Source organism: Gallus gallus, chromosome 1 (genome assembly GCF_016699485.2).
Source record: "Gallus gallus isolate bGalGal1 chromosome 1, bGalGal1.mat.broiler.GRCg7b, whole genome shotgun sequence".
NCBI lineage: Eukaryota > Metazoa > Chordata > Aves > Galliformes > Phasianidae > Gallus > Gallus gallus.
The window spans coordinates 91,678,681-91,696,925 of NC_052532.1; the positions used below are offsets into that span (position 1 = coordinate 91,678,681).

Sequence of the window (18,245 nt, forward strand, 5' to 3'; positions counted from 1 at the left end):
ACGCCGCGTGTAACGGCCAGCCGCGCAGGCAGCACCGTAGCCAGCGAGGGGGGGTCGAGGCACGCACGCACCCTCCGCCATTACCGAGGAACACCACCGGCGCCGCTTCCTCACGTGGGCGGCGAACGCGGCCGCCCCACCGCCCTCCCGCCGGCCAACAACGGCAGCCGACGGCCGTGAGAGGCGCTCGGGACGGCCTCGAGCAACAGTTCTCCCCCCTCCCCCCCTCGCGGGGCCCCGGCCGCGGCGGGAGGGGCGGCACACGCGGGCGGGGAAACTTGGCGGCCGGGCACGGCCGCCGCGGGGGAAGGGGGGGGGGGGGGGGGATCCGCCGCTCCCCGGCCCGCTCGCCGCCGCGCCCTTACCCAGGTAGTGCCGCCGCAGCAGGCCGGGCTCCTCCAGCCCCAGGCTCCGCTTCCTCACGTCCCACAGCAGGTGGGGGCAGCGGCCCCGGGACATGGCCCCGCGCGGGGCCGGGCGCTCCGCTGCTGCCGGCCGCGCCGCGCGATCACCATGGAAACCGGCGCCCGCCTCGCGCCGCGGCACCGACGGGCAGCGACCGGGAGAGCGGCGGAGCGAGCGAGTCAGCGACAGCGGCAGCGGCGGGGCCGGCGGAGGCTCCGCGCCCCGCCCCCAGGGCGCCCCGCCCCCGCGGAGCCCCGCCTCCGGGAGCGGGGGGGAGGGGGAGCGGCGTGAGGGGCGGTGCTTCGACACGCCCCGCCTCTCGCGCGGGCTGGGAGCACCGCCTCCTCGCTGGGGCGGGGGCGTCGTGGAGGTAACGAGTGACGCAGATGAGCTGAGCGGTGAAGCCACGAGGGGGCCATCTTAGGTCTGGGCGCGCGGCCGCGGGGCAGGGTTTCCCGCGCCGTCCATCTTGATTGGGAGCGTGAAGCCGTCCCCGCGGCCATCTTTGAGCCGGGCACGGGGACGGCTCTCGTGCCCTTCCCAAAGAAGGCCGGCGGCGCTCTGCCCAGAGCGCCGGCTCCGCTCGCCTCGCGAGGTGGCGGTAGCCAATCGCCGCTCGCGGACCTCTCCGCCCTGCCCCGCCCCCTATCCGAGCCACCAATGAGAGCGCGGGATTTCTACACTCCTCCCTCCGGCGCGAGGGTGGCGGGGGCGGGGCGCGGCGGAAGGACGGCGGGTCGCGGGGGGAACGGAGCCGCCGGCAGTGCGACCGAGCGGTACGCCGACACGCCGGTCGCCGAGGAGCTTCTCGCTGTGCCGACATGGCGGCCGCCGTCACGGGGCTGCGCGCCTCCTACCACCGCCTGCTCGACCGCATCGAGCTGATGCTGCCGCCGCGGTTCCGGCCCTTCTACAACCACCCGGCCGGTAACGGCGGGGGGAGGGGAGGGGGTTGGACGTGGGGAGCAGCTGCTTGGGGCGGGCTCCCCTCAGCGAGGGGTCGGTGCTGCCTGGCGGGGAGCTTCGCTTCAGGGCAGCGTGTCAGCGCGGGGAGAGCTGTGGCAGCGCTGCTTGTCACGCAAACAGGCCGCGCGGGGCAGCCGCGGAACGCGCGATAAAGCCGCGGCGTCCCATAGGCCGGCGCTTGGCTCCCGTGCGCCGCATCCTTGACTCTTCACCTAGCTGGGATGTGTGCTGTGAGAACGGACTTTGGCGCTCGGGCGGTTGCTCCATCCCGTAGCGGTGCCCTCTTGGAATTCGCACTGCGGCTTCTAACCGCGGAGGGGAAAAAGCGCCGCCGTCCGGACCCGCGTAGCGAATTCGTTAGGGCGATATAAGCGTGTTAACGTTCGCGTTGGCGGACCGTGAGTGGATGTGGACGTCGCAGCCGGAAGCCGTAAATAGGCGGCAGCCCCACACAGCTGTGGTGCTGGTGAGAAAAGCCCCAAAACAACCGGGTATCAAAGCCGAGCCTCTGCTGCTCAGTTTCAGCCCCGAACGCCGTGCAGATGGGTCTGAGGAACTGAGCAATAGGTGTCACTGTGACTGCAAGCAAGTAGGTTACAGTAGGTTACAAATGAAAGGCTGACGTCGTATCTCCTGGAGATAACCGAGTGGCTCATCTAATTTGGGAATGACATCGAGTGCTGCTGTCGTGAAATTGTAAATCGCTTGCAGCAAGGGAAGGACGAACAATGCTTGCTTCTTTCCTGGCACAAAGAATGCTTCCAGGAAAATGCCAGCTCTGAAGAGCTGTTTGTTCGACTGGCACTGCACAGCTCAGCTGCTGGAGGACAGCGAAGTCAACTGCTGCATGTCAACTGCTGTAGTGCGGGGAGTGTGGCTCTTAGCTGTGCAGGCCTGGGCTGGGCTTGTACTTCGCCTCCTTTGGCCTCCTGGGTTCCTCTGGCCTGTCTAAATAGCTCCCCGGGACAAGCACTTCTTACGCTTGTCAGGCTGGACATTAGGAAATACTACTTCTCTGAAAGGGTGGTCAGGCACTGGAATGGGCTGCCCAGAGAGGTGGTGGAGTCACCGACCCTGGAGGTGTTCAAAGAGCGTTTGGACGTTGTGTTGAGGGACATGGTTTAGCGAGAACCATTGGTGAAGGGAGAATGGTTGGACTGGGTGATCCTGTGGGTCTTTTCCAACCTTAGCGATTCTATGATTCTATGATACGCTTAGTATAAAGTAAACTTCTATTTACACACACGGTGTTCAAATTAGCATATCCTGGTCCCGAGGAGCTGCTGTCTGATTTGTCCTTGCAAATGTCTGGGTGTCAGCATCTAGGAAGAGCCTGCCCTGGCTGGGGAGTCCTCCTTGCTGGAACATCTCTGGGGAGGGTTTTCCGCTTGGAGGATTTAACAGCCTTATAACTCTCTTATAACCAGCTTGGCTTCGTGCCTTGTCTTCAGCCATTCCTTACTTTTTTAGTGGTTTGAAATTACCGAATTATTACCAAATTTGCACCATGGGGAGGAAAAAAAAAAAAAAGAAATGTTGTAGGGAGAAACGTTCTGTTCTTAAGGTGAAAAGTAATCTGCTAGAAGTTACTAGCTGCTGCCTGAAACTTGATCACTGTCACAAGCAGTGTGGGTCCTAGAGCTTTATGCAAAGCTGCCAAGCTCATTTTTGTTGCATTCTGTGTTGCAGTCGTGCCTTTTATAAGGCTTAGCTGGCTTTAAGGTGACTGAACAACTGGTATTTGTAACAGCAAATCTTATCCCTTGTGTTATAAGTTGCTTCAGGTGTGCTCACTGCAGAAACCTGGTGGCTAGTTGTTCCCAGTCATGGCTTTAAACACAAGGGGGCTGTATAAATAGTTCCTGTAAGGCTGTATTGTTAGTTAAATATTAGCACACATAAAAAGCAAACAACCAGTGTCCTAGTGTTTGTTGTTTCCATTTTAAAACTTTGACTCATAATATGTAACATATTATAGTGGAAAGTTGGCTTCATCTCGCATGTTATCTGCCTAGCAATGCCTCGAACTTCATGTGTTTTGACAAAATCCGACCCAGTGCCCTGACTGTACCCCAGTGTGGTGGGTGGACGTTTTGGATCCTGGTCTTTCTTTAAAAGACTTGGAGCAGTATTCTTAGATTAACGATGTCTGGCACAGCTGACAGACTGCATATTGCCAGTGTAGCATTACAACACTTTGTTTTAACCAACCAACTGCTATTTCTGTAGGATGTATGTGGTTAGGATATATGTAGTTAGGAGAGAGATGTTTTTCCAGGTCCCGCTCCATTGATTTTTCTCCTTTCTGTATCCTCATAATCCTTGTTTGACTATTGGCAAAATACTGAGGCGGGAGGTTAAAGACCTGCCTACTCAGAGATGTGCATTAGAGGTCCATGAGAACGTGCTGCTACTGGTTTGCAATTTGTACTCTCTCTTTAACCATCTAACGCTGCTGTGTAGGTTGTCTTTTGTGGCATGAAGAAATGGGTTGTGATTTGGAAAGGGAGCAGGGTCTGACTTATTACAGTGCCAATAACAAAATATTTCATGGTTACAGTTTACAAGATTCATAGAATTATAGAATGGCCTGGGTTGAAAAGGACCACAGTGATCATGTAGTTTCAGCTCCCCTGCTATGTGCAGGGTCGCCAACCAGCAGACCAGGCTGCCCAGAGCCACATCCAGCCTGGCCTTGAGTGCCTCCAGGGATGGGGCATCCACAGCCTCCTTGGGCAACCTGTTCCAGTGCGTCACCACCCTCTGGCTGAAAAACTTCCTGCTAATATCTAACCTAAACCTCCTCTGTCTCAGTTTAAAACCATTCCCCCTTGTCCTATCACTATCCACCCTCGTAAACAGCTGTTCCCCCTCCTGTTTATGTGCTCCCTTCAAGTATTGGAAGGAAATTAGTTGTCAGTTTTAGATTCAGTTTACAAAGATTTCAAACTCTCATCCTGTTTGTTCGGTAATAGTGTAAGTTTTAATCTTCATACAGAAACTGTTTTCATTCTTCCTGGCCTGATCTCAATATTTGCAATATAAATACGTCTTGCAGCACACTTGTTTGCTTGAAAGTAGGAATGCCAATCTTTCTTCCTCATCTGTTGCAAAAATGGGTGGGCTGATTACGCAACTAAAAGTTGATGCACAGAGTGAATGAAATATGAGCATTAGGTGATAAAGCACAATATATGCACAGTTACACAATATCACTGTGCAATTCACTATACTAAAAAAAAATCTACACACAAAAACAAATAAAAAACACTACGAGCAACAACAAAATCATCAATAACTCAAAACTTACTATGAGCATTAAAACAGCCACATCTCACTGAGTAATCTAATTTTTCCCCACATTCTTCCTTCAGGTCCCAAGACAGTCTTCTTCTGGGCACCTATTATGAAATGGGTAAGTAAAAGATGCCAACTCATGTCTGTTCATTAGAGGGCAATCTGCAGCAAGTCACTGGGCAAGCAATAGTTCCCAGCAGGTAAGTGAGGCTTCATAAAGGTCACAAAGCCAAAGCTCTGATTTTTAGTAGGTGGGGAGGAAAAATATTAGAGTGAAAAAATGTGTAGTGCAACACTCCAGGGATACAGGGGGGTAAAAAAAGCAGTGCTTCCTGGAAAAGCTGTATGCTTCACATAGAAAGTTTTGTAAAAGCTTTCTTTTATTGAACGCTCACTGTTGCTTAAGGTAGGCATGAACTGTCGTAATTCAAAACTCTGAAAGCATGTATTCTGGACATCCTTGTCATAATTTGTACAAATTAAGTAAATAATAGCTTGAAATACCTGTTTGATAACAAGCAATGATACAGTCTCTTCTTCCTATTGCCAAGTGGTTCATAAGCCTGCTGTTGTGAACAGCAGATCCACAGGGAACACGTGATGCTCTACACTGTAGGTTGCCTTCTCTGTCAGTCTAGATGGGTGTTGAACTCTCTGGGGTTCACCTCTGCCTTTTGCTGAAGGTTTCCCACTCAACGTGCTCCTGAGCCTCAGCATAAAGCAACTCTTCTGAGCAGGTTGCTGTCTGCTGCTCTGTCGTAAGAGCTAATACACAGATAGTTGTTCGTTTGTTTGTTTGGTGAAGATGCAGGAAGGCCTATCTGTGCTGCATGAAAACCAGTTTGTTTTTAAGAGCAGCTGTGCATGAATTAACCTTGTAACCAACCAAAAGTTGCCTGGGATTTCATTGCAAACTAATCACAACCCCCATAACTGGGTTATTTCATCCGCAAAGGACTACAAGTGTACAGGGTCTCCAAGAGTAATTACTGAGCTCATACACCCCATCTTCTGCATAATGCACACAGAATAAGCTCTGAGCTATACAGAGTCTTCCCCTTCTGAACCACTTGATAGGTCTTGGTACTGGATTGGCTCAATGAATTTCTTTTTGCAGGGTTTGGTATGCGCTGGAATGGCTGATATGACCAGACCGGCAGAAAAGCTCAGCACAGCACAGTCTGCAGTGTTAATGGCCACAGGTAAAGCCAGTGGTACTCTGTACCTGTACACTCTCTCTACAACTGTATCCACTCTTTATTGTATTCTGTCAGCACTAAGTCACTTACATAGAAAAGGCTCAGTATGCTAGCTCTCACTGTCACTGTTACGTGGTAATTCTAGGACACGCTTATGTTTGGTATTCAATCTATGAGAGTACGTAATAGTTTTATACAAGTGTCTTTATTTGGAATTGTCCAGAGCAAATTGTTTTGAGTTAGGATATGAATTTGGTCCCTCCAGTTACAAATTGATACCCTTCATTCCAGGAAATAAAACTCTTCTGCTTCGTTCAGGTTAAGAAATTTTGAAATCAGTCCAGAATATGGTGGCTTTTTTAGAATGGATTTGAAGGGATTAAGCAATGCTAGATGGAAAGAATTTCCACGTGCTACAGGAGCTTGGAAGCAGTGGTATATAGACCACTGCACTGCTGTCTGCCATGAGTTTTCAAACTGCCAAAATCAATATTCCATACTCAAGTGTTGCCCTTGACAAAATCTGGTAAAAGAAGTTGTGGCAGCTAAAGCTGAGAACCAAAACTACAGCTGCCACCTTCTTCCTTCTACGGACTTAATTCTGATGTCTGGCTTAGTGCTTTGTGCTTTGCATGATATGTTCTGTGATCTCCAAATGGGTGCAGCAAACTGGATGTACTGCAGCAAAATGCCACTACCCTGCAGCCGTGCCAGGGTATTGAGGTTTAGACTGCTGCACAGAGTACAGAGAACCTTTATTTGATACTAGGACTATGATCAATGGTTATGATCTGGTTATGTCATTGGGGAAAAATGAAGCTCATACCTGTATCTCTCTCGCTGGCATTTGTTATGCTTCTAAGTGAGAAACAGATGATTATAAGCTAAACAGTTGTCCACCATGAAGTTGTTAAGACTGGTGTACTTCAACTAGCCTATGATTCCGTCCCCAAACTGAGGGGATGTCTGAATATTTTAATGACAAAAACGTAATGTCTCCTGACTTGCCTTTTCATTCAACAGGCCTTATTTGGTCAAGGTACTCTCTAGTTATTATTCCTAAAAACTGGAGCCTGTTTGCGGTGAACTTCTTCGTTGGCTGTGCTGGTGGCTCCCAGCTCTTCCGAATATGGAGGTATGTATTAAGAAGGGCTATCTGCATGCTGTAATTAAGCACTCACACCACCTAATCTTAATCATGAAGTTATAAATTCGGCCAGCTTTCAGTGTCAGTACAACAGGCAAGAGGAAATCGACAATTAATTAAACATTACGTTTTGCTACATGTTTAGTTTTCCAGATGAATAGCAGGGAAGCTTCTACATATTTTCCTTACAGCTAGAGCACTTTTTAAGGGATGATCTGTGTGAGCTGTAGTTTCTGAATTTAAGGCATTCTTTAAAAGCTGTAGGTCTGTCTGACAAAAAGCCTACACCATTTCATAAGCTTTGTGCTTCTGTCAGCTTTCATTGTTGAATCCAATCAATCAGTTCCAGTCAGATCAAAGGGTCCTTAAGCACAGCGATGTGATTTTTGTTTTTGTTTTTTAATTTGGTTATTTCTTGAGGGGATCATTTGGCATTCTCTCCCTTAGTAAGTACTGGACAAAAATAATGCAAACTTAGCAACTAATTGGGAGCTTCTTACATAAACTAAACTACCCTATTCTGAGTCTCTACCCTCAAGTTATTTGTAATTTTAAACCTCTTTTACAGAATAGATTGTTACAAAGACACTGTAACTGGAGCTCTAGCCTTACTCTCTGCTTTTCTTTCCAATAGGTACAATCAGGAGCTGAAAGCAAAACAACAAGAGCAGCTACTGCAAAAAGATGCCTAACTCCACAGGTCAAATCCAGCAACGCACAAAACCCTTCCCCACTGAACCTAGCTTCACTAATTTTAATATTTTTATCCTCTTAGAAACTGAAAGAGGAAATCTGAAAATCTAGAGAACATGTGTTTTCTAAGTGCAAATAACAAAGTATCTCCAGACGTTTAAATAAAATGCCGCCTTTTAAATTTAAGTAAAAATTGTATGTCTTATGTCAGAGAACTTACATTTCCTCTTTAAAAGAAACTGATTGTGGATTGTGCCTTGAACTACTTGTTGGGCCTTACCTCACCTGACTGCTGAACAGAGCCTGGCATGACATGGTGTTGGGACTGCGAGCCAGAGGCCCAGACAGGAGTATACTTCCTGTATATATATATTATATAGTATATGTATTGTGTGTATATATATATTATATATATATATATATATATATACAGTATATATATATCACTTTTCACATCCTCCTTAAGTATGTACAGATTTTCTGTGAAGCTGTGCTCTCAGGGCACTGACATACATTATGTCACTTCTCCAAAGCTTTGGAGGAGGTGCTCTGCTGCCATCTGTGGCACATTTATGAATGAAACCTTTGAAAGCCAACCTCTCTCCCTACTTAATTTCCTGTAAAGAGAAAAAAGTAACACTGTGAAACAGCTTCCGAGCAAAAGCTGTACATCACATTGCAGAAGTCCGTCTGTATCAGGCAGTTGTGCTCAGAGCACGGCATCCATCAGCTACCCCTGGCATGTTGTTAGAGACCTCTTCGAAGCTCCAAAGCTAGGAGTCTGCAGCCAGGGGAAAAAAAGAGAACTAAGTCAGAGCAGCTCCTTCTGTATTCAGCACTCAGTAACGTGAATGCCTTGAATGATGAAGTTGACAATGGCTTCTTATTCTCTCCTCTGCCGTACTTTGCCCAATCCAAGTTGAGGTACCACTCCCACACGGCAAGGGTGGAGATGGGAGAAAACTGTATGTAACAACAGCTGTGGCACTGAAATCCTTGCGTTTCTCACCCCTTGTGTAAACTATCTAGCACAGAGTATTAGTGCAGGACAGCATTTTCTCTCCTTAAAAGACATGTGCCTGATACTGCATCAGATACCCCTGCCCAGAGGCTGTCCTGCCTCTGAAAGCTGTTTTTCTCCTAGTTGGATTCTGCTGGAGATGTGTGCTGTAACCTCAAGCATTTTCTCTTGCGTATCTTAGTTCTTTAGCTGAATTCATTTAGGGTATCACCTCAAACAGTGAACTCTCCAGCTGTGTGTGTTTGCTGAGCTGACAGAGAGTGGAATGACTGAAAAACATTGCCAGGAAGAGAGGTGGTATATTTCAGCCCCCTCCCCTCCTAGTTCACAACAAAATGAAACTCATCCAACAAACCAGAAGTGAAGGGGGGGGAGATAAGTGTATTAAAATATTCACAAGATTACAACAGAAAACATGAAAGTCCATTCAAGAAAAAATATCCAGGATAACTTTCTCGATGAGTCTGTAAAAGCAAAAGCACTAACCGTTGATACAGAGGATCTTCACAGTCAGGCCATGCAATGCATATCTAGCTCCCTCACACAGATTATACACCTGTCTTACAGGTGTTTGTTCTCCCACATACCTCCAAGATGGAGGTTTATGAAAAGTATCCAGTCTATATTCCCAATTATATTTACCACATAAAAAGAGCTGCCATTGTAGGGAGACAGAAAAGATTGCACAGCACACTGATCTCAAGAGGCATTGAACTTGCATTTCAGAGTGCAAAAACACCTTTAAATGAAAGGGTTTAGTAGCTTTAGGGCAGTGAAGAGCAGGGAAAGAGAAGCCTTGGAAGAGTACAAGTCCTGAGCATCATTATATGACTTTGTAGTTTGTTACCTCAATATTAGCACCACAGGGCTATGGCCACAGCCCAGAAGTCTTACCCCCTTCTCAGGTTTGACAGTTTTAAAAGGAAAATAATTCCATCACCTGCTGTACGGTAAGAGCAGTTTGAAGTCCTTGGTAAGTACATTATTAATGTAAAAATCCAAGACAAAATTTTAAAACAGACTGAAAGTATTTTGGTCAAAAATCAAATGGCCTACATTTTACCTCAATGAATCCATTCTACCGCAACGCAGCTTATAAGCTGCGTATATACATGTATTGCAGTTACCAGACAGATGGTTATCTAAGCAGTTCTCACAGGTTTAAAAAAGCTGAAAACTTATTTCCAGCTCATTTCCTCACAAACTGAAACAGCACTAAAGCTTCGAAAAAAACAAAACCATGCAGGTCTCCAGTTATCATCGTGTCGTTAAATATAGGGACATATTTGCCAACCTGTAGTGGCTCTTTAATGAACACGTTTAATGTGTTCATTAAAATTTAATTTAATTTCATTTAGTGCCATCTAATGAACACGCTGATGATCTCCCTCACAGAACAACTGCTGAAGACAAAAAAGGCAATGGAGATTTGATGTACTGAGTATAGCTATCGATTTACTTACGTCAATATAATTACACCTAATGCCCTTCAAAATCTATTTCTGCTAATCAGTAATAAAGAAGAATACATCCACTGTTAGTAGAGACAAAACTCTTCATTTTGCAGTTCTGTTCAGAAGAGGGGATGACAAAGATGAGTGATGCCATTCATATTCTTGTCTCTAGGGGGTGCAAGCCGGCTCAGCAGCCAGAGCCCAAGCTGGCACTCCCAAACTGCGTTCCTATAATGCATGTAAGGTCACTTCTACATGTAAAAGCCTACTTTTTTCCCCCTCACAGCAGAAAATTCATTGCAAATGTTTAACATCATGCAGACCTTCCCCAGCTCCTTCACCCATGAGCGCCTGCTCACCTAACAGTCATTTGTTACTGCCTCAAGAATCTCATCAGTTCCTCAGCTGGGCTGCAGCAAGCAGCACGTCTTTTCAAAACAGACAGACCTAAAAAGAGCTAGCAGCAGTACTGGCACTGGCTAAGGACAATACACTTCATTTTCCTAAAAGTACATGCTGTTCTTTTCCACCTGCAAAACAGCATCAAAGAATTAAGAAAAAAGCAGTAGGGGACACCTGATTGAATTTCTGGTCATCATAACATCACAATCTGATGACTTTGTCTGACTTCAATCTCTGCTTGCTACCCATCAAGGAAATTAGAAGTCATCTGTCACTTGAGACTTTACTAAGTAAACCAACTAAACGTCAGTCCCTTTCATCAGCACAGGCTATCATATCCAAATAAACCAGCTAACACAACCTGAGTGCCCAAAAGTTGACAATAGTTTTGTCCCGTGCTGCCTCAAGTTCATAGTATCACAGAATGGCTTGGGTTAGTAGGGAGCTTAAAAACCACCCAGTTCCAACTGCTTGCCATGGGCAGGGCTGCCAACCACCAGCCCAGGGTGCCCAAGGCCCCATCCAACCCGGCCTTGAGCACCTCCAGGGATGGGGCATCCACAGCTCCTCTGGGCAGCCTATGCCACTGCCTCACTGCCCTCTGAGTGAAGAATTTCCTCCTAGCATCTAACCTAAATTTCCCCTCATTCTGGAAAGTCTCCAGAACTTACGGTACTCAAAAGGAGCTTCCAGTACTTAGAAGGAGCTTATAATCAGGAGACAGACTGACTTTTTACATGGTCTGATGGTGACAGGACAAGGAGGAATGGTTTTAAACTAAAAGAGGGGAGATATAGATTAGATATTAAGAGGGCAATCTTTACTCAGAGGGTGGTAAAGCACTGGAAGAGGCAGCCCAGAGAAGCTGTCCATCACACTTGAGGCTGATTTCTACTATTCCTATGGGGAAGAGAGTTTATTTCTTTCCTAAAAAGAAAAAAAAGAAAAAAAAAGTTCAGCATTAAAAAAAACAAAACAAAACAAAACTTCAATATGCCTTTACATCTGAATGCCTGAATGCAGGCAGCCTTGCAGTGACATTTCTCCATATAGGCTATATGAACATACCTGTACCTAAAGAAAACCAATGAAATTACATGTTTCCTATAGTTAGCACCAGCAGTAGCAGGATTGTGCTCAGACTCTTCGGTAGATCCCAGCAGAAAAACAAGCAACAACAACAACAACAAGAAGCCCCACAAAAACAAATAGTGACTTCAGAGCAAAGGACAGACAGTCCTATTTTCTTGTAGCACCAAGTGTTTGATAGTTAAATCACATTTCTCCCTTTTACTCAAAAATGTCTAGGAAGAAAGGTGGTAATGCACAGCGATGAGCATAGGCAGATTAAAACAAAGATTCTCCATCAACTAAGCTTCTGTTTCTTGCTAAGTGTAAAACTAATATTTGGAAGAAACAGCCCAGTTGATAGGGAAAGCAGCAGCAGGATTCACTGAGACTTCGGCAGCGCTTCTAACAAAAGCAAGTGTTGTTAGGCAACCAGTCAAGCATGATCCTGATGAAAGAATATAAAGTTTGCTCACCCAAGTTTGTTGAGAAAAAAGAATGAAGAAGAAGCCAGACTCTTCTCAGTAGTACTCATGGACAGAACAAGAGGCAATGGACAAAAGTTAAAAATCAGGAAATTCTACCTGAACATGTAGAAACACTCTTTTACTCTTAAGTGTCACCAGATTTCTGGGTACAGATGGGACAGCTAAAGAAAGATCCTCTTCAGCAGAACAGAACAATCAGGGATCCCTAACAATTTACGAGGAGTATAATCTACAATCAAGAAGCTGGGAAATTATACTAATCAAGTAGTAGACTCGTAGAGAAGAAGGAAATAAACTGCCCTCCATATCTCTCTGTGCAAATAAAGATTATAAAAAAAAAAAAAGAGAAAGAAAAAAAAGCAAAAAAAAAAAAAAAACCCCACACCAAATTAAAAACTGGAAAGAAAAAAAAAAGAAAGAAAGAAAGGAAAAAAAAAAGTGAAGCTCTAGATTTCTTCCAGAGGTCATTCAGCCTTCATTAAAGGCTTTTGAGAACAGAGAAAGCATCTCTTCAGAAATGGCAGAGGTAGAGTGGAGCCATGAGGGAGAGGTGAGGGAATACCAGAACTTCCAGATCCCTTGGAGCCCTTTTTTTGTGCTTATATGAGGTGTCATTTTTGAGGAAAACAACACTTAATGCCTCAGACTCTTTGAGTGAACTTTTCAGCCACCTAGGGCAGCAGCTTCTTATCCCTTTAACTCACTAGCTCTTCAATTTTCACAGGTAAACTACAATTTCACAGAAGTCATTAGATCAGTACTATCCCTGTACCTTAAAGGACTAAGCGTGAATATACAGGCTCAATATAGAAGTAAACAATTCTGCGAACTGTGTTAGACAAGGCAGGTAGGTCTAAACATTTCCTTCACTTGCAGAGGTAGGACATCTATTTCTGATAGCTAGGAGTCACAATTCTGCTTACAAGACCAAATAAGAATGTCCACCTCATAGGAGAAGGCAGCTTCTGTACTGATAATCTGACCAAGAAAATATGAGTACCCTGTGAAAATTACCTTTTTTTTGTATGCATCTCAACAACAATGAAAGAAATTAGGCCTTATGAACAAAACAAAAAAAAAATCTCCAGGTCAATCTAGAATGTTCAGGCATCTTCCAGTTTCTCCATTGATACAATAAAAATATTCTTAAATTGTGATGTGAGTTTGCACTTTCTCTCTCATCGTACAAGATACAAAAAGAATATTGGCGATTTATAAGCAGAATTCTTAGCGCATTTCAACATGCAACATTGGTCTCACTTCTCTACGATTAAATAGACTATTTACACACAATACATATATATCTTTCCCTCTGTATGCACATGCATTGGTCCTAGCCTAGGCATCAAAGGCCACATGTGAGTTCTCTGGGTCAAATTTTGTTTAAGCAATTCCAGTCTGAATGAGTGTTTTGCTATAGACAGGTGAGGATCGCATCTCAGTTCTTCCGAATATCAGCATAGACCACAGACTCTGACTTGTTAATCTTGTCGCTGTGCTGTCCTCCGGAGTGATCTAGCTGCGCGTAAATGACTGGGCCCTGCAAAGAGAATAAAAAACACAATCAGTATTGCTCAGAATAGGTCATATTGTCCCTCTCTTCTGCAGGGGCGACAGCAAGACCACACAGCTTTTATGACTGTTAGCGACACTTTGAAGCAGGTGGAATGAGCCCTCACCTATAAATGAGTCTCTAGTCTGCCACCTTGCTCATACCAGGAGCGTGCCAAACATTTCCTCCCTTTAATACTGTTAAGGCTGTTTGCTTTCTCACAAAAAGCTAAATCTAGAATCATTTGCTCTGAAAAGCAGCGATTTTTAGATGTTGTAGAGAGAAGAAATATACTTGGCTTAGTCAGATGCATGCCAGATTTAATGTTTTACAGGAGAAACTATGCTACAGTTTACCAGTAGATAGCCAAGTGTACTTAATGTACTGCCATGTCCTGTAAATTTCAGCACAGCTGTCCCACTAAGGAGGGATAACTAAGGAGAGAACAAACCTGCAGCCACCAAAGGACACCACAGTCACTGGCCAAGCAACTGATGGGATCAAGGTTTACACAGCTGCAAGCCAGAAAATACTAAAATGGTTCAGTAATGCAAAATTCTTACCTCACTTTCAAACCAACCCAGCTCAGAGTTTTAAAAAAAGAATTGAATCCTTGGTCAGTTAGGTCATCAAGGTTCCCCTTTACTACAAACCAACCCAAGGCATGGCTCAGACCCACAAACAAGAGAACTACTTAAGACCATCATTCCAGAAGGGCATAAAATATTAGAAAGCATCCAAAGGAGAGCTCTGAAGATAGGCCAGGGTCTGGAGGGCAAGGTGTGTGAGGAGCACCCGAGGTCCCGGGGTTGGTTCAGCGCAGAGCAGAGGAGCTGAGGGGAGGCCTCATGGCGGCAGCAGCCCCTCACAGGGAGCGGAGGGGCAGCGCTGAGCTCTGCTCTGTGTGACAGCGACAGGGCCCGAGGGAACGGCATGGAGCTGTGTCAGGGGAGAGGCAGCTGGGGGTTAGGGACAGGATCTGCACCAGAGGGTGGTCGGGCATGCAACTGGCTGCCCAGGGCAGTGGGCATGGCCTTGAGTGCTGGAGTTCCAGAAGCATCTGGATAACATTCTTGGACAGAGGGAGCCTGGAGCTGGAGTTGATGATCCTTGTGGGTCCCTTCCAGCTTGGGATATTCAGTGATCCTACAGTTTCACACATACACATCAGGTACATTCAGTACCTTCTTGTGCCGGTCTGTTCAGTATGACCCAGCACCGACAGTTATTGCCAGGTTTTCCCTACAAAAGACAGCAACGCAGCCACACACCTTTGTTCTATTTGCTGGAGCGGAGGACATTAAATTACCATCTTTCAGCAGAGCATGCAAATACACCAGCCCATTCCTAAAGCACCACATCCTCCAAAACACAGACACAGGAAAGCAAGCTGTAGCTATTCCAGATGAGCCAAGGACAGGACTGGCCTGGAATGCCTGGCAAGGTAAAGATGGGAGCTTTATGGAAAGCTCTGACCTGCAGCTCCCATTCTGCATGCCACAGCTGAAATAAACACAGAGCAGAAGGCTGTGACTGCCTACCAGGTGATCTAAGTGCAGAGATCACACACAAATATTACCCACACAGGAGAGAAAGGGACTGTTTTTTTGGGCAGAGTGAAGAGGGTAAAAATTACAAGGATGGATCTTTCTGTTTGATTGAGGGTCTTCTAGCTACTTTTGCCTCAAAATGATTTCATTAATTTAACTCCACTTCTGTTTCCCTTAGTTTCAAGAGAGAAGAAGCTTTCACAGATATTTCTCCCACTCATCACTCTCCAATTCCACTTATCTTCCAAAGCAACTGGGGGCCAAAGATTAGAAGATACCTTCCATTCAGAAAACAAAATCCTTGAAGGATCATAGGTTCACTTTTGCACAGCTGTTTTCCTTCCGACACAATGGTAAAGCATGCACCTGCTAAATGCCTTGTTCTCCTTCAGAAGCAATCTAAAGCCAAAGTGTCCTCCTTCTAGTTAAAGCACTTCCCAAGTTACAAAGAAAAATATTAGAGGAAGGGGAGGAAAGAAGGAAGAACATCTGTAAGCAGATATAAAATGCTGAATATAAATAAAAGACTAAAGAAACGATGTAAAAAAAAGATATAGATGTCTGAGGAAAGTTGAAATTTAGAGTTTGGTTAGAACAACGTGGGTTTTTTTTTTCAGCACTATGGGCTCTCACGTTGTTCTGGTCTCTGAAACTGTATTTGGATTATGTTATTAACACCAATTAAAGCTTGGTGTCTATGAAAATGTTAAGGCAAAGTGAGCCTAAGGTTTATTTGTAAGCAATTTAGGAATTCTCACCTGCCTGAAGCCATAGTTAAAGGAAATGGTAAATTACGCTCTATGGCACCTTGTATGAGTTCAAAAAAATCTACAACTGCATAAAGCACTCAGTATGACACCTCAAGTTTCCTCAAAAAATCCCGATGGGTCAGTTTTCTACCACAGGAGTTCACTTTGGATCAGTTATCTTATCACCACTATTATTTTATGCCAGGTTAAATGTAATTATCCTGCTGCAACCAGAATGTCAGATGATGATGAAGAGGCTGACTGGTGTGGTCACCTGATCCAAATCAAGCTATTTTCTAGATATATTCACCATCACCTAAATAAATGGAATATTAACTAAAACAGAAAAGAAGGAGCAAGGATTTATTAAAATGCTCCACCTATTCGATTTGCTGCCTGCTGATTTTCTACTCTAATCCAATGTGCTCCACGTGTCCCTCCCATGTTTACTCGGTACCACCTCACTGCAGCTGAAAAGCAACCAGTTTTACTAGCATACTTCAGAAACTATTGCAAGATGCTTCTGGAGCTCCATCAGGGAGAAGCTAACATGATGCTTTCACCTTTCATTCCACCAGAAAACACCTCCCTAACATAAAGAAAGAGAAGAAAAAAAAAGATCAGTTACAAAAAATGGGCAATCCTTGCTAGGAAAAAGCAAGGGCTGATGATCACTAGCAAACTTTTAAAGGACACAAAGTATGCAGGAAAAGCTATGGGAACCACCTTGGAGTTAGCATACCTTCAGACAACATGCACCTGCTTTTCAGTTTGCTTGCTGCAACCCACATTACTAGTTCAACAAGGACATCCATCCATACAATGCATTTAATTCCTGTCCTCACCAGAAATGCTTTTCTACCTCATCCAAATAACAGTCATGTTAGAGTATTAGTCACTGCAGAAGATGGCATGGCAAAGAAACACTGTACACAAATTTGACAGGACAGAACATATCTACTGAGAGGAAGACACAGTGAAAACAAGTGGAATTGAGTCGATCAAATGAACATTAACAGAACAAGACAAGTTTTATCTAGACTTTAAAGGCAGGCTCTTATTAACCACTCCAGTCCACTTCAGTCAAAATCTGAACAGTCAAATTCAGTCAAAATTTTTAAACCTTATTACTTGAATATATTGCCTTCAGGTTCAGAGATTAACTGTTCTCTAAAGTCACTATGTCTGCATAATAAAACTCCGTTCTGGAAGTACTGCACCCATCAAGAATAAGATGCACTTCACAAACAGACTGTAAGGCCAACAGAGTGGAGATCTTCACCTTATCCAGTTCACTTAACACTGTATTTTTTCCCCTGTAGTATTAACACACACCTCCGTTACTTTGTCAAGAAATTAGGTGTCAACACTGATTTTAAAACTTCTCAAAGTCCATACCCTACTCTATAGACACTTGCTGCAAGATGACGTTAAGAAAAAGTCCCTTCTGGACTTAAAGTTACTCAGGATCCGTATCTCATGGGAAAATTGCTGAATATACACAAGAGGTAAGAAACGGCTTGCAAATAAGAAAATCCTGTAAAGAGATAATCATATATTGCGTTGAATCCCTGTTTGATGCATTCCCTCTCCCTTCTGACTGCTTTCTCATGGGGTGTCTAGTCTGACTAAGAGCCACCTTCTTTCCTTCAAAATCAGTGGGAACACAGAAAAATCAATGTTCACCAACACCAGCAGGAACACGAATAAGTTTCGTAATTTCAACCCGACAAAAGCCAGGTGGTTCAGCAGAAAAGAAATCTCAACAGCAAGAGCCAACTTCAAACTGATCACCTGTGGTGAGCGTTTGGTTCATTTTCACGTAAAGGCAGTACATGCCACTTGAAGCATATCATAGCAATGAGAGATTAAGTCCTTCCCAGCACAATCCTAGAGCAGATTAGACAGTTCTGAAGGGTATTACATATTGTAGTAGACAATGTTATCTCTACACTAAACAGCTACCTGCTACCAACTCCTCATCTTCTTCAGGATCTCACAGTTACACTTCCCAGCTGTGCACGCTAACACAGAAGATAAGAACCACCTTTTTCACACATTAGTACACAAAGGGCAAAAAAACTACCTCAAATAATATCAAAATACCCTTTCAAATGCACAACTTCAAGAGAAGAGTTCACTGGTCCCAGCTTACTGCCCATCTCTGACCCAGATCAGATTCCCCCCACCCTCCTCACCCTAACGGACAGCGCCTAACTCATACGTCCCACCCTGCCTTCAGCTTTTCCATACC

At 45.1% G+C, this 18,245-nt stretch overlaps 3 protein-coding genes across 21 annotated transcripts in view; 1 reads left to right on the top strand and 2 right to left on the bottom strand.

Moving 5' to 3' along the window:
* The window catches only part of DCAF6 (DDB1 and CUL4 associated factor 6), an 80,782-nt gene extending 80,196 nt beyond the window's left edge, over window positions 1–586 (bottom strand). For 16 of the 17 annotated variants that reach the window (XM_040664178.2, XM_040664163.2, XM_040664171.2 and 13 more), the window contains exon 1: window positions 366–586. In XM_040664178.2, the coding sequence (XP_040520112.1) occupies window positions 366–459 (94 nt within the window). In that variant the 5' untranslated portion in view covers window positions 460–586. Of the gene's footprint in view, window positions 1–71 lie in introns of all 17 variants that reach the window. The other variant, XM_046912710.1, reaches the window with a different exon arrangement.
* A 550-nt stretch (window positions 587–1,136) lies between these two features.
* On the top strand, window positions 1,137–7,893 carry MPC2 (mitochondrial pyruvate carrier 2). Its single transcript, NM_001278124.2, has 5 exons — window positions 1,137–1,332; window positions 4,746–4,786; window positions 5,786–5,870; window positions 6,891–7,002; window positions 7,649–7,893. Exons 1-5 carry the CDS (start codon window positions 1,227–1,229, stop codon window positions 7,704–7,706), a joined length of 402 nt encoding a protein of 133 aa, NP_001265053.1. The 5' UTR covers window positions 1,137–1,226; the 3' UTR covers window positions 7,707–7,893.
* A 1,196-nt stretch (window positions 7,894–9,089) lies between these two features.
* MPZL1 (myelin protein zero like 1) overlaps window positions 9,090–18,245 on the bottom strand; it is a 37,491-nt gene continuing 28,335 nt past the window's right edge. For 2 of the 3 annotated variants that reach the window (XM_040664255.2, XM_416652.8), the window contains one exon: window positions 9,090–13,680. In XM_040664255.2, the coding sequence (XP_040520189.1) occupies window positions 13,656–13,680 (25 nt within the window). In that variant the 3' untranslated portion in view covers window positions 9,090–13,655. The remainder of the gene's footprint in view (window positions 13,681–18,245) is intronic. The other variant, XM_046912778.1, reaches the window with a different exon arrangement.